The following is a 15018-nucleotide window of genomic DNA, read 5'->3' on the forward strand; positions in this document are numbered from 1 at the left end:
CTGTAGCTGTGACTCACAACAGGATGCCTACTGTACGATAATCTTTTCAGCTTAGCACTTGACCTGGTATTCCCAGAGCTGTAGTCGGGGATGAAAGGACTACTTTATGGACGTGAAATGCTTCAGGCTCGATCACTAAGTAGTAAGGGGAAGGAGCCCAGTTTTTCGGAACCGCAGGTAGCCCAGTTAATTCGTAAATTAGCATTGCGTGAAAGAAAAGTGCAACATTCATAGTTAAAGAAGGGCGGCTTGTGGGGGAATGAGGGCATAGCTATGTGAATCACATCAAAATGATATACGTGACGTCACGACTCGAAAGTATTGTACCCATTTGTAAAATCTAAACAGAAACGCACCCTCGCTGCAAATTATTTCACCCAAATAACATTTCCAAAAGAGGGAGCCAACATACCTACATCACACAAAGTCGATTCTGGAAAAAAAAAGCAGCAAACAAACATCAGATCATCTTTCGCAACATACAAAAAAAAAATCCTTGAAACATGCGACTTGAACCTACAAAAAAAGAAAAAGAATAAAACAAACGAGAAATGCCAAAAAAGAGAAGAAAAGAGGCAAAAACGAGTGAGTCAGCGTAGGTCCGTAGGTGGGTAGGTAAGAGGACAAATATTCGAGCCGGAAGGTGTGGGCGTCCAGGCTGATCCCGCCGGTCCAGTCTCCTGGGGCTAAGTGGGACCTCCTCCTCCGACGGCCCTAGACCATGCCCTGCCTGTGTGTCTCATTTTGTTCCTTCCCTGCTTCTTGCTTGGGTAGTTTAGAAAAGTGTTAGGGCGACGATCAAAGTCCTTTTTTGCATATCTTCTTTATTTCTTTTACGGTTTCGTTTGTTTGGTTCGTTAGGGTGATACTAAAGTAAATTGGTAATGTCGAGCTTGATTGTCTTACTTTTTTATCTTGTTTCTTGTTTATTACTTTTTGTGTGTTAAGGTGGTTTCTTACTTATTTTTGTGCTAAAGTGATAAGCATTTTACTTGAGTCCTGTGACCATGCAATGCAAGTATTCTCAACATGTTTCTTGACTATTGTGAATGTTCAATTGTATGATGAAGGATACGTTATTCGATTCTCTCTCTCTCTCTCTCTCTCTCTCTCTCTCTCTCTCTCTCTCTCTCTCTCTCTCTCTCTCTCTCTCTCTCTCTCTCTCTCTCTCTCTCTCTCAGTTGTATTTAATTTGTACAAGTTGTATCGGATCCCACGAACTCAAGGACTCAATAGTTCATGAAAGAACAATGAGCGAACTCACAGAATAACAAATGGCTAATGGTACAAAGTATGGTGTAGATTGTACTTTATACCTGCGCAAAAGTTTACTTCTTTTGTTTAATTCATCAAGGTTTCTGAGAACTGTGTGTGTGCGTGTGTTTGTGTGTGTGTGTGTGTGTGTGTGTGTGTGTGTGTGTGTGTGTGTGTGTGTGTGTGTGTGTGTGTGTGTGTGTGTGTGTGTGTGTGTGTGTGTGTGTGTAAGAGAGGGGGAGAGAGAGAGAATGAGCGTGTACGTATGTGTGAGTGCAAGTGAGTGAGCGTATGCGTGAGCTTGTGTGGGAGCATATGTGTGTGTGTGTTTATGTGTGTGAGGAACAAACAAGTAACACATTGGTCATAGGTTTGTCAATATTTGATAGTATAGATTCCCTTTTCGTAGGAAATCCGGGAACTTTTGTTTGGGTGAAGCTGAATTATAAGTGAAATTAGAATCGATTATTTTTCTTCTTTATTTCGGAAAATAGGATGGACCTACTGGTTTTGTCTCTATCTGTGCTTTTATACCTATCTGTTTCTTTCTAAGTGTTGACCTATTTAAAATCCATATCCATATCTACCTATATATCTGTCTGTATATCTATATCTATATTATCATGTACCTATCTATTTATCCGTAACACTGTATCTGTTGTGTGTTTCTGAGAGACAGACAAACAGAGAGAAAAAGAGAAAGAGCGAGAGAGAGAGATTATCGTGTTTACCGTATATATTTCCAATTCCACAGCTTCCGAACTGAACCTGCTGGGCAGAGGCGTAAACTCTACCTGACCCGGATCTCCTCTTCGCCATGATGACTCTCTCTTTCTCTCTCCCTCTCTCTCCCTCCCTCACTTTTAGCGCCCGTTTCCGATACACACATCCGCCGGGTTTGTTTCATGACGTCACCGAGGCATACCACGGTCACTACCTGCCGCTGACCAATCACGCGTGCCTACCTTGAATGAGTCATGACGTCATCCCGCTCCGGCTGACAACTGCTCGACCCGCATGAGAGCGTCATCACTTGGATATGACGTCACGGATGAGGTGCCGACTAGCGATAAAATATGAGATGTTTTGATGACGTTTGCGGGGATTTTGAACGAGTTCTGTTGTTTATCAGGGAACGATACATAATGAAAAGGAAGCGTCAGATAAAGAAGCAAGAAATTAACCAAATCAGTAGTTAGATAAAGAAAATCATTTTTAAAAGAAGAGAAAAAAAAATATATATATATATACCTATTATAAACATGAAGATTACCACCCAGCCGAAAGACGAAAATCGAAACTCAAACTTCAAATAAAAATATATAAATATGCAATTCACCAACTGACGCATCTCATCAGCCTGACTCAGCAAACACACTTCCAGCGAAATAACCAGTGGTGTCAAAAGGATGTATGCAACATCAGTGCAACATGACACGTGACGGCAATTGAACCTCTTGTTTTTCTTTTTTTCTTTTTAGGATGTCATGCAACTTGGTCTCTTACCTGGAACGAATTTGATGCTTCTGTGATCTGGAAGAAAATGGTCCTTTTTAACTTTTCTTTACGGTTTTTAGATTATTCGAAGAAATTTCACGAGGCTTGCAACCTCCCTCTTCCTCTCTAGTAATTGGTTCCATCCGCTGTGAATTCCTTTCTCTTCTTTTTCTTTTCTTACGCGGTTCCATCTCAGCTGATTCGGGTTCGCGTCTTAGCATCTATTTGGTTCTCTCTTCCTCTCTCTCGGTTCCATCCTCCGGTTTGTTTCTATTCATTTGGGTTCACGAGGGTTCTCTGTTGCTCTCTCTCTCTCTTTCTTTCTTTCTTCTCTTCCCTTTCTTTCTCTTTCTCCTCTCTCTCTCTCTCTCTCTCTCTCTCTCTCTCTCTCTCTCTCTCTCCTCTCTCTCTCTCTCTCTCTCTCTCTTTTCCTCTCTCTCTCTCCTCTCTCTCTCTCTCTCCTCTCTCTCTCTCTCTCTCTCTCTCTCTCTCTCTCTCTCTCTCTCTCTCTCTCTCTCTCTCTCTCTCTCTCTCTCTCTGTTTCGATCACGCTGTTTCTTACACCGTACTATATATCTCCCTTGATTTGTCCATACCTGCCGGTTTTATTCTGTTTGTACAGTAACCGCCCCGGAAACGGTACAGTTAGCCGTTTCCTCTCTCTGAAGTATGATTTAAAACAATGAAAATTAGTTTTATCAGACCATCACGGTATATTAGAACCGTTTGAAAACACGGCATCTTTCAGTTTTTTTCCCATCTCAGTCCTATGACCTTTATCACCCTCCTCCTTTTCTTTTTCACTTCCTCCTCCTCCTCCTTCTTCTTCTTGATCTCATCTTATTCCTCATTGTTTGTGTCCTTTCTTTCCTTTTTGCCCTTCTGTTTCCTTCTATGACCTTTCCTTTATTCCTTATTGCTCTGTTTTCTTCCCTCTCTCTCTCTTCCCTCTCTCTGTTACGCAATCTATTTCTATGTCCTCTGTCTCACCTTCAAGCCAGTCATCCACAATTCTGCTTTTTCAGCTCCACCCAATTCTTTTTCAACACGAGAAATGTATGACGCTGAATTATTGCGGAAATAGGTCACTAAACATTCTGTAAAGAAGTTCTATAAAAGCTGTATGAGTTTTTTACAATGACATCGGTTTTTTGGCTGTATGTTATTTTCGTGAGTTGTGGACGTGAGGCGTGGGTTTAAGCTTGTAATGTAAATACAGATTGTGATATGACACAGCAGATAACATTGTTTCGAATATTTTACGAAATTCACAATGGCTTGTTGGATTACACCTGATTTATATTTCTTTTTTTTTTTTGTCTGTTTTTTTTTCTCTCATACCCCCACCCCAAACAAAAGCAAAAATAAACAAAAAATCATAGGTATATATTACCTTTTCGAATTCTGTCTGACATTATTAGGATGAAACATTACACGGTTTCACTTTTCTCAATACCTGCACCTATTTGACTCTATGTAACACGGAAATAGTTAATGAAACCTTTATTGGTTTTCCGAGGACATCCTGCTAACCATACAACTAGCTGCCTGGCCCTCTCGTATCATTTGTGGCGAGCGTTTTGCAAAAACAATTGCGGATATGTCTTGTCGTGGGAGTAATTAAATGCTTGGCGATAATGACCTTTGCTATTGACAATGATGTTTCCAAGGAGCACTATTTTCAAGGCGAATTTTAGAGGTATCTGTGGTTGCCTGTGTGTAGATGTGTATATATTATGCACTGTGTAGTTACGTGTTGTCTATACATACTTTATCCATTCATATGTAGACATACATATGTGTGCATGTGTTTAGGTGCGTGTATGTATGTATGTATGTGTATATGTATATTATATATATATATATATATATATATATATATATATATATATATATGTATGTACGTATGTATGTATGTATGTATGTATGTATGTATGTGTGTGTGTGTGTGTGTGTTATATATATATATATATATATATATATATATATATATATATATATATATATATAAAGTTGAACATTCGCACGCACACACGCAGTAATACCAATCGATGATGAGAATGAAAGCTGTTTGTTGTGTAGGCTCACGCGGTAACCATGACTTCATATCACCCAACCTACGTCTTGACAGCAGCTTGATATATATGTTGTATGGCCGCCTGACTTACCCCTTCCTTGTATAATCTTCTTCTTTGGGAAATTCCCGCGCGCCCTTTATGAAACAAATACGCCACAGATGATTCAATCCTTTGATGCGGCAGATAATTCAAGATGAACAGATTGATTAATATATACACGTACTTATGTTGATACGCGCTCACACTCTCCCTCCGTAATTAATAATTGAGTGCATGGCTGATCCTTTACAAGGACCCGCAACCTACACGTTTCCCGGAAGTGGTGAGGCTCTGACCATACAACAGGCTGTTTGGTGTGCAGGCTGTTCTATCGGGCAACCTTGCACCCACCAGTCGGGAATGGGGACAGTTTTTTTCGAAATTTACGCTCTATCAATAATTCTAGGCAATGTTCCTGGGTGGCGTGGGGGAGGGGGGGAGAGGGGAGGGGTTGTTCGCAGTAATGAGGGACGTATTAGCAAGTCGCATGTTTTTTTTTGTTTGCTAGTTTGAGTAATTTTCTCTCTCTCTCTCTCTCTCTCTCTCTCTCTCTCTCTCTCTCTCTCTCTCTCTCTCTCTCTCTCTCTCTCTCTCTCTCTCTCTCTCTCTCTCTCTTGCCATATGGATAGATAGATAATGATGGACATAAAGATAATACCGAAACAAACAAGCAAACAGACAGAGAAGTATGAAGACAGAAAGGCACATTTTTAAAAATCCTACGAAATGCACCTGCATGAAACAAGACCAAAAACTGATCAGACTTTTCCTCTCCAACAGATGTACTTGGCAAGATTCGGTTACTTGGCCCCGACGGCGACCAACCCACAGTCAGGAGCACTTTTGTCGGAGGAAACTGTCACAGATGCTGTCAAGGAATTCCAGGTGAGTTTAACAATAGCAGGAATGTTTGATATAAATGCAAGAAATAATGTGCGAGAAATAATCGACACATTCACCTCCAGTTAAAAACGCAGGCCATTCTATGACGTGACGCTTCAGAAGCCAAAAACAAGGGAATGTGAATTCGTTATTTATGATTTTTAACTGTTTGGGATTTGATCAGATGATGAACGTAATAACGATATAATTTCTATAAAAATATACATATACGTTTACGTTCACTTAGCAAGTAAACATTATGGACATATATATTTGCTTGCTAATAAACTTGTAGCCATCGCACTGAGCAAGCTATTAACAAACATAATTTCTATAATTTTAAGAGCAAACATACCGGTAGTGGTTTAAAATTCTCATTCTCATTCCGTATTCCTTGTCATTTTTATAAAAATCTTAAAACTGTTATATTCCGTATCCCTCATCATTTAAAAATCTTATCAACTTTATATTCCGTATCCCTCGCCATCATTTTTTAAAATCCTATTATCATTCAATTCCCTCGTATCCCTCGTCATTAAAAAAAAACTATTTACCATTATATTTCGTATTCCTTGTAGGCCTTTGCTGGACTTAACCAAACGGGCGAACTGGACGACGAAACAGTGAAGATGATGAACACTCCAAGATGCGGCGTCAAGGACAAGGTTGGATACGGGTCGGACGCGCGCAAGAAGAGATACGCGCTGCAAGGTACGTTTTTGTCGTGATCTGGACGATAACGGGTGTATTTATGCTTTACTTATCTTTTTATTTTATTTATTGATCAGTTTTTTTATTATTTTTGTTTATTATTCTATTTGTTTATCTATTTGTATTATTTATTGATTTATCTGTTTATTTATTGGGTGTTTTTTATTTAATTTGTTTGTTTATGGATACTTCACTAAACTGCGCTTTCCCTAAAGGTCAGATTAAGTTGCATGATGGCCCCGATCGATGTAGTAACATGCATCATTGACTTTATAATCGAGTGTAAAAAGCGTGTGTGTGTTCGTGTGTGGGGGGCGGGGTGAGTGTGTGTGAGTGAGTGAGTGTGTGTGTGTGTGTGTGTGTGTGTGTGTGTGTGTGTGTGTGTGTGTCTGTCTGTCTGTCTGTCTGTCTGTCTGTCTGTCTGTATGTATGTATGTATGTATGTGTGTGTGTGTGTGATGTGTCTATGTTTGTGTCAGTATGATAATAAATCATGAGAAACCCAGTCACCTAGACCTCCCCAGCAAGCAGTTAACGAGCGCCTCCTCCAGGTTCCAGGTGGCGCGTGCGGGATCTGAACTACAGGATCACGAAGTACCCGCGCGGCCTCACCAAGGCTTCGGTCGACCGAGAGATTGCCGCCGCTTTCAAGGTCGGTCTTGCTTCTACGCTAAATTTCCTGTTTCTCTACGCACTGACTCATACACTCACACGTTTACACGCCGATTCACAGTCACGTACAATGGCATGAATACGCACATGAGCAGGGACATGTACACACACACACACACGGGTACAAACACACGCACGCAGGTACATGCATACGTACACGGAAGACGGAGATGAAGGTACTTAAACACACACACGCGCGCGCATATGATTTTTAATACAGTGGATAACCGCAAATTATTCCATTATTCACAGTCTAAAATAAGCTGCAATATGATCATAGCACATACATCCAGGCGTCTCCCCGAGCGCACGCAACTTTACTTGCGCGCAAAAACACACACAAAACGTACGCTAAGGTTTGACACACAAAAAACACATGTAGAAGGCAAAGGAATTATATAATTTAGTTTACTAGATTGACTCATCCCCAATCATAATCAATACCAGCAGTAAACATGAAAAAATAGAATAGAAAATGAATTTAATTTAGTGATTCCAACGCTCCAACTCCAACTCCAACTCCCGCAGGTCTGGTCCGACGTGACCGAGCTGTCTTTCACGCCCGTCACGTCAGGCAAGGTGCACATCGAGATCCGCTTCGAGAAGGGCGAGCACGGCGACGGCGACCCCTTCGACGGTCCTGGGGGCACCCTCGCCCACGCCTACTTCCCCATTTACGGAGGAGACGCCCACTTCGACGACACGGAGGCTTGGACGATCGACTCTTATAGAGGTAAGAGGCGGCTGCTGCTCTGTCGGCCCGTGAGGCTGTTTGTCACTGGGTTTCCGTCTTTGTGTTTCTGTCTGCCCTTCTCCCTCCGCGTCGTCTTTCCCTTGCTCTCTTCTCTTTTCTCTCCCACTACCTCTGCCTCTCCCTCTCTCTCTCCCTCTCCATCTCCCTCTTCCTCCTTTGCCTCTCCCACTCCCTCTTCCTCTCCCTCTACACACCATAAATTAAACCAAAAATGAGTTACACACAAAAACATAAATAACAACAATAACAGAGCCATAAAATAACCTAATGACGGCTTTCCTGCAGGTACAAACATGTTCCAAGTCGCCGCGCACGAATTCGGACACTCCCTCGGCCTGTCGCACTCCGATGTCCGCTCCTCGCTCATGGCGCCCTTCTACCGCGGCTACGAGCCCAGCTTCGTGCTGGACCAGGACGACCTGAACGGCATCCAGGTACGGTGCTGTGTGCAGCCTAATGCACACCTACGTATGCATATGCATATTGTTATGTGTGTTATGTGTTATGTGTTATGTGTGTGTGTGTGTGTGTGTGTGTGTGTGTGTGTGTGTGTGTGTGTGTGTGTGTGTGTGTGTGTGTGTGTGTGTGTGTGTGTGTGTGTGTGTGTATTATACATATACTCGTACACATACTTTATGTGTGTTCATGTGCGTTTAGTTGAAAATCTCTGCCTTGGCATTTCTGAACTTGATTTCAGCTTTAATGAGAATCTTGATATTGTTCGCTTTTGTTGCAATATTTTTAGATCAATTACTAGCTGATGTGAACAGTGTACTAGACAAGAAATATTTCAAACAAGACTTGTATTTGCTATCTTTGGAGAACTGTAATGTACAACCACGACGTCAACTGAAACTTCACCTCTAATCCTCTCCGCCGAGCGTAACATTATACAAAATAATTTACCCTCTTTTAAGTCCCTCCACCCGCGCTGTCACCGATTTCCCTCCAACTACATTGTTCGTGATTCCCCCTCATGGCAATCCCCAATTCCAGGCTCTGTATGGCAAGAAGACAACGAAGCCAACCCCGGCAACCCTTCGCCCACCCACCATCGGCGGAAGCGGCACGGACGAGGGCGAAACCGGCCAACCCAGCAGCGTGCTGTGCGGAGACCCGTCCATCGACGCCATCGTCACCATGTCCGATCAGAACACATACGTTTTCAAAGGTAAACGAGTCGGGGTGCACGTTGCGAACCGAGTTCTTGTTGTCGTTATCACCTGTTAGCTTCAGTTGTACCTGATTTATTGCAGTTGGAATGCTTGTTGATATCACGCATCGTCATTATTATCTTTATAACGGATGGATCATAGAGTATATTAACAATATGACTTGCTTTTTATCCCAAGGTTCGCGTTACTGGAGACTCACAGAGAAGGGCGTTGACAGCGGGTACCCGAAATCTATCTCTCAAGACTGGGACGGACTCCCTTCGAATATCGACGCTGCATTTACCTGGACCAACGGCAAGACATACTTCTTCAGGGTAAGAAGATGCCGGTGTGCTCTGTAGTCGAAGCGAAAATATAGGATGTTTCAGAAGTTTTTTTTTTTAATAGGGAGACACTGTATTTACACATGTAGTTTAATTTTTTTCCGGTGGCTAGACGCTGTTTATATTGTCCACGTATATTCTGACGTTCTTTTTTCAAATGAGATGTGTATTTATATGTATATTTTATCAGAACGAATAAAACATACATGTAATATATTTTACTCAGACAAAAAAAACACGAACACAATAACATGTATACAAAGATGATATAAAACACATTTACAGCGATAAGGGAAACAATAAACCGTAAAACTATATTATCTTCTCTATTGCCGTGGAAACGACATCGCAATACCACCATTAATGTAAATAAGCCCGTTTCTCTTACGCCGGGGAGGAAAGGCACTAAACAGCCACGTTTCTCCTCAGGGTGGCGAGTACTGGCGGTTCTCGGACCTGAAGATGGACGCCGACTACCCCAAGCAGATCAGCAAGGGCTTCTCTGGCATTCCTGATGACATTGACGCAGCTTTCGTCTGGTCTGGAAACGGAAAGATCTATTTCTTCAAGGTAATTGGTGGTGATCAGCCCAGGAATTGAGGGGTTTGTAGGATCATTAGGATTAATTAATAGAAAGGATTGTTTTTTTAGTAGCAGTTCAGTCTTGTTGTTGTGTTTTGATTTGTTGAATGTTTTGTTGTTGATGGCTTTCATATTTTGGAATGGAGTACCTGATAGTAATTAATGTGTGTGTATCTATATATATACATATTATGGCAAGACTCCAAGTATTATCAATAAAAAAATATATCACAACTATCAAAAGTAAAATAATTTAACGTTAATGAATACCCCTTGCTACTGCAATAACATCATTCCCTTTTTCTTTCCCAGGGTTCAAAATACTGGCGCTTTGACCCCACTCAGCGACCCCCAGTGAAGGAGAGTTACCCCAAGCCCATTTCCAACTGGGAAGGTCTGCCCAACTCTATCGATGACGCCCTTCAGTATTCCAACGGCTACACATACTTCTTCAAGGTAGGGCGTGCGAGAGGCTTCGATTTATTTTGTTTATTTATGTGTATTTAGGGTATGTTATGATTTTTTTTCGTGTGTGTGTCTTCATAAACAGACGAAGATCAGAAGTGAGCTGTATTCGAAACGTATATCATACTAACACACCCAAGCATATCTACATAGTCCCACGAATTACATCCACTTCAAAGTATCCCAACAGATTTTCAACATGTCAGTGAATATTAACAATAATAATAAATTTAATTCAAACATTTCAGAACGGCAACTACTGGCGATTCAACGACAGGCGATTCAAAGTTGACTCTGCAGACCCCGCTTTCCCGCGCCCTGCTGGCTACTGGTGGTTCGGCTGCCCTGCCTCCGGGTCTCAGGTTCGTTCTTCGCTCATGTGTTCAATATTAGATATGCTACCTTCTTTGTATATGTCATTTCGGCTACTTTCTTATATGTACAGGAATTTTTGTTTTGTTTTTATTCTTGCATGTCATCTCACTTTTTTCCATATATTAACAAAGAAAAGTCAAACGCCTTATTAAGTTTCTGTCCGTAATGAATCATAACCCGTATGTGTTGTTGTAGTAGTTAGTTACGGTGTGTATTTGGTAACAGATGGACGCCACTCACACCGGGACTACAGACCCCTTGGCCGATGAAACCCATGATGACACTTTCGACGCTGGTAAGTGTAGATGAATCGCAATTAAGATTTTGCAAAGAAAAAGCTTGTTAGTTTTATTAAGGAATACGCTATATGCATATATAAATGTGTACGTATATATAATGTATGTATATGTATATACCACATATACAAGTATTCGATGTATATGTGTATGTTTATGTATATGTGCATGTATATGTATGTGTTTGTTTATTGTTAATTTGATTATTGCATTGTCGGTAACTGAGGTCAATTTTGATTCGGCCTTAACGCGTTCTATATTTAGAATTAATTACATTTCAACACGCATGTCTCCGTGTACCCGTGACCTCAAAGATGACAATCTAATCAAGTTTATCCTTTCATGCTAAAGTGAGGCTTGGTAGGTAGAAATACAGTAGGGTTTCCAGTGTGCTTATTAAATTCTAATTGTTCCTAATCTTCATACAAGAAGCAGATTCTTTGTTATGGAAGAAGACTGCAATTTACTTTTTTTTAATGGTGCAATGTCTAGTACTTTTTTCATTGGAATGATATTTGAAAATCCTTATATTGTGAAGCATGTTTATGTTGCATGTGTAGAAAGGTTGATTATTTTTCCCTTGTATTTTCCCATTGTCCTTAATCCCCCTTTTAGGCTGCAAGTCTTTCACAATGAAACTTATCAATAATGGATAAAAACTCAGAATTTGCCAAAACTCTTTGATTCAGAAATCTGAAACTGTAAATAAACTATTTAGATTTGTAAAATAATAATAATAATAATAATAATGATAATAAATAAATAAATAAATAAATAAATAAATAAATAAATAAATAAATAAATAAATAAATAAATAAATAAATAAATAAATAAAATAAAATAAAAAATATATATTAAAAATCATAATACGAATAGCTGCATTTACAGCGCTCATCAGCAATGCTTCACCATGCTCAAGTATCAACAAACTAATTAGCTTATTGTTTGTTTTCATTTTTACTTATTAACATACTTCAGATACATTCTTGCTGCCATACTTAGTCGATACTCTCAACCTATCTTTCGTGATTATAATTTTTAATGACGAGATACCCATATCATATTTCCTCATAACTCTTTCAGTCTTTTTGTATTCAGTCTTTTTGTATACCTCTCTTTCCACAATATTTTACGATTGTGACGATAGAAACACGTAGAATACACTTATCCATCACAAATGTACAAAGAGAACACGACCTCGTAGTATAACTTTTGCCTTCTTTTACTACTATGAATTCGTTGTCTTCATTTAGTGTGAAATATATACATCTACACTGTGCTACGATACGCAAGTAGTTTGGGAAAGACAATAAAACTGGATCCATCGTGATTAGCGTTTGTCATTTGTTTCTTAGGTGCTCAAGCTGATAAATGCGTCTGCCGTAAATGGGATCACTTGCTGGTTCTATTTCCTTTTCACAGTAATTGTCATTTTCGTTCTTTCTTCAGTCAAGATGGATCCAGTGATTCCCGAAGTAATTGTAGAAATACGGTCTTATATATGTATTATCTAATAAGGATACTACTACTTCTAGCCTACTGCATTCACTATTAATGATAATGATAGTCATAATGAAGATAATAATAATAATAATAATAATAATAATAATAATAATAATAATAATAAATAACAACAACAATAGCAACAATAATATATGTACATAAAATAACATTGAAAGAAAACTTCTTTACTAACGCATTAAACATTTACCATATCCTGCATGTCGTTCCTCCCTTGCCTTCCATGCCTGTTTCCCTCCATCCTCCTCCCTTTGGCTATTTTGAATGGCAAAGTAGGTGGCGCTGTGGTGACTATATCTTCTGTATGGTAGTTTCAGGCTAAAGAGGCAGCAACGCTAACTACCACGAGTGAACAACCCACTTGTGGTACTGAACCGCCGCTGCCTTTTAAAAAAATAACTGCAGTGGACGTGGCGATGAGTGGACTTGGCCTCAAACGCCACCAATAAAGGCTTCGGTCGTCTCGTCTGCCGCTTCTTGCTAACCTGCTCCTTTGCTCCTCCCGCTGCTCCTCGCCTATTTTGCTTCACCTCATGTGATATTTGTGGCCATGGAAGTTAGAGATAATGGGTTTTGCTTTTTTCATGCGAAGTACGGAATGTGCTGATGGGGAAAAGATATCGTTTTTGTGTTTATATTTAGTTTCTAAATGTACGAGTCATTATAAAGGTTTATATATATATATATATATATATATATATATATATATATATATATATATATATATATATATATTATATATATATTATACATATATATATTATATATAAATGTTAACAGAAGAACGCAAAAACACATACTTTTTTACAAAATGTTATAAACACATCCCCGAGCTTTAAGATTACCCCTTGTGTTTACCGTGACTACCTCTCCTCAGACGGCTCAGAAGACTATATAGACAGCAACAATTGGCTGACTCCACGTGTCGCGGGCTCGAGGAGCGTTGGCTACAGGCAAAGCGGAGCCCCCTCGAACACCCTGGCGCTCTCAGCTGCCCTCACTTTCGCTCTTGTCTTTGTCCTTCAGTCCCTCCGCTGGATGTAATCGGGGTGGTTATTGGCTACTGTGAAGTGTCGTCCAAAAGACAGTTGTTGTTGTTCTTTTTTTATCTTCTTCTCTGAAGTAGTGATCTAGGATGAAAATGCAATAATTATGATTTTTTTTAGAAAACATTTTTTGTAAATATATACACGCACGCACACACACACACACACACACACACACACACACACACACACACACACACACACACACACACACACACACACACACACACACACACACGTCTAGAATGAGTATTAGGTTATGGATTATGAGAATGATCTCTAATGATCTCGTGCTCATCAACTCTTAATGTCTTGAAATCAGTATCTATCTCATAATGTTATTGAAACCCATTTTACTTATATTGTTACATGTCCTGTAAGGCTGATTACTTAGCATCCTGACATACATTACATATATATGAGCTATATTTGCATGTAATACTAATATGAGCGACATGATATAGTACAGTTGGGGCTCTGACATGTCCTCACGTGTACTAAATGGATCTGTTTGGAGAAATGACATGAACTATTCCTGTTAACATATTAAAGACTTCACAATATTACACTTTACTTGGAATTTTCTTCTTTTTAATTAGTACATTTCAATATCAAACCTAGAATATTTTTCCTAATATAAATGTTGTTCTTTATCACTACACATGCAAATATTCAACGAAGTACCTTAAATCTGTTATGTGAAATGATCATAGACTCGCATTTAGTCATATCATATTCACTAGATACATTTCACAGACAAAATACTTTGGTGGTCAGTTCATTATGTTGGTCATAATATGACTGTATTAAGAATTGCAGTATAATTTAAGTTTCTGTGAGTTTCATCTGCGTTTTCACCTGTTGTAAATTGAAGGTAAAAGAACAGATTTTTCATTTGTAGTTTGTAAGATCCAAAAAAGGCATTATGTTTGTTGTGCTAAGACTTTCTATTGCTAGTAGTCTTAGGAGTATAAATCATGTTTTAGAATTCTGGTGTAAATATTTGTACAAAGCTGAGAGAGTGATATTCTTCAGTGTGAATTAAATATATGTGATTAACACAGTTCTTTTGTTATTTATATTCCTACCAAAGAATATTCCATTTATCCCATTTTCTTCTTGAATAAAGAATAAGTAAAATGTAATATTTGTTTGATAACCTTTTAGGTGTGCCATGAACTTTAATGGTATTTACTGGATTGACCGAATCACAAAATAAAAGAAAAAAATCCTATTTTATATATCCCCAGTTTTCTTAGTCTTTCCTTCATCCTACTTTTCCCCCCACAAACCCACGGATTCCTTAATATTTTACCAATAACATTTTTCTTCCCGTATTCACCCTCTG

General features: G+C 39.3%; 1 protein-coding gene across 2 annotated transcripts in view; it reads left to right on the forward strand.

Moving 5' to 3' along the window:
- LOC119596927 (matrix metalloproteinase-14-like) overlaps window positions 1-14736 on the forward strand; it is a 23606-nt gene extending 8870 nt beyond the window's left edge. Inside the window, exons 2-13 of one of the 2 annotated variants that reach the window (XM_037946297.1) lie at window positions 5649-5753; window positions 6329-6461; window positions 7013-7113; window positions 7662-7866; window positions 8173-8321; window positions 8884-9058; window positions 9240-9376; window positions 9815-9955; window positions 10280-10423; window positions 10681-10794; window positions 11033-11102; window positions 12936-14736. In XM_037946297.1, the coding sequence (XP_037802225.1) occupies window positions 5649-5753; window positions 6329-6461; window positions 7013-7113; window positions 7662-7866; window positions 8173-8321; window positions 8884-9058; window positions 9240-9376; window positions 9815-9955; window positions 10280-10423; window positions 10681-10794; window positions 11033-11102; window positions 12936-12946 (1485 nt within the window). In that variant the 3' untranslated portion in view covers window positions 12947-14736. The remainder of the gene's footprint in view (window positions 1-5648; window positions 5754-6328; window positions 6462-7012; window positions 7114-7661; window positions 7867-8172; window positions 8322-8883; window positions 9059-9239; window positions 9377-9814; window positions 9956-10279; window positions 10424-10680; window positions 10795-11032; window positions 11103-12935) is intronic. The other variant, XM_037946296.1, reaches the window with a different exon arrangement.
- Window positions 14737-15018: the final 282 nt, after the last annotated feature.

Source organism: Penaeus monodon, chromosome 38 (assembly GCF_015228065.2).
Source record: "Penaeus monodon isolate SGIC_2016 chromosome 38, NSTDA_Pmon_1, whole genome shotgun sequence".
Lineage (NCBI taxonomy): Eukaryota > Metazoa > Arthropoda > Malacostraca > Decapoda > Penaeidae > Penaeus > Penaeus monodon.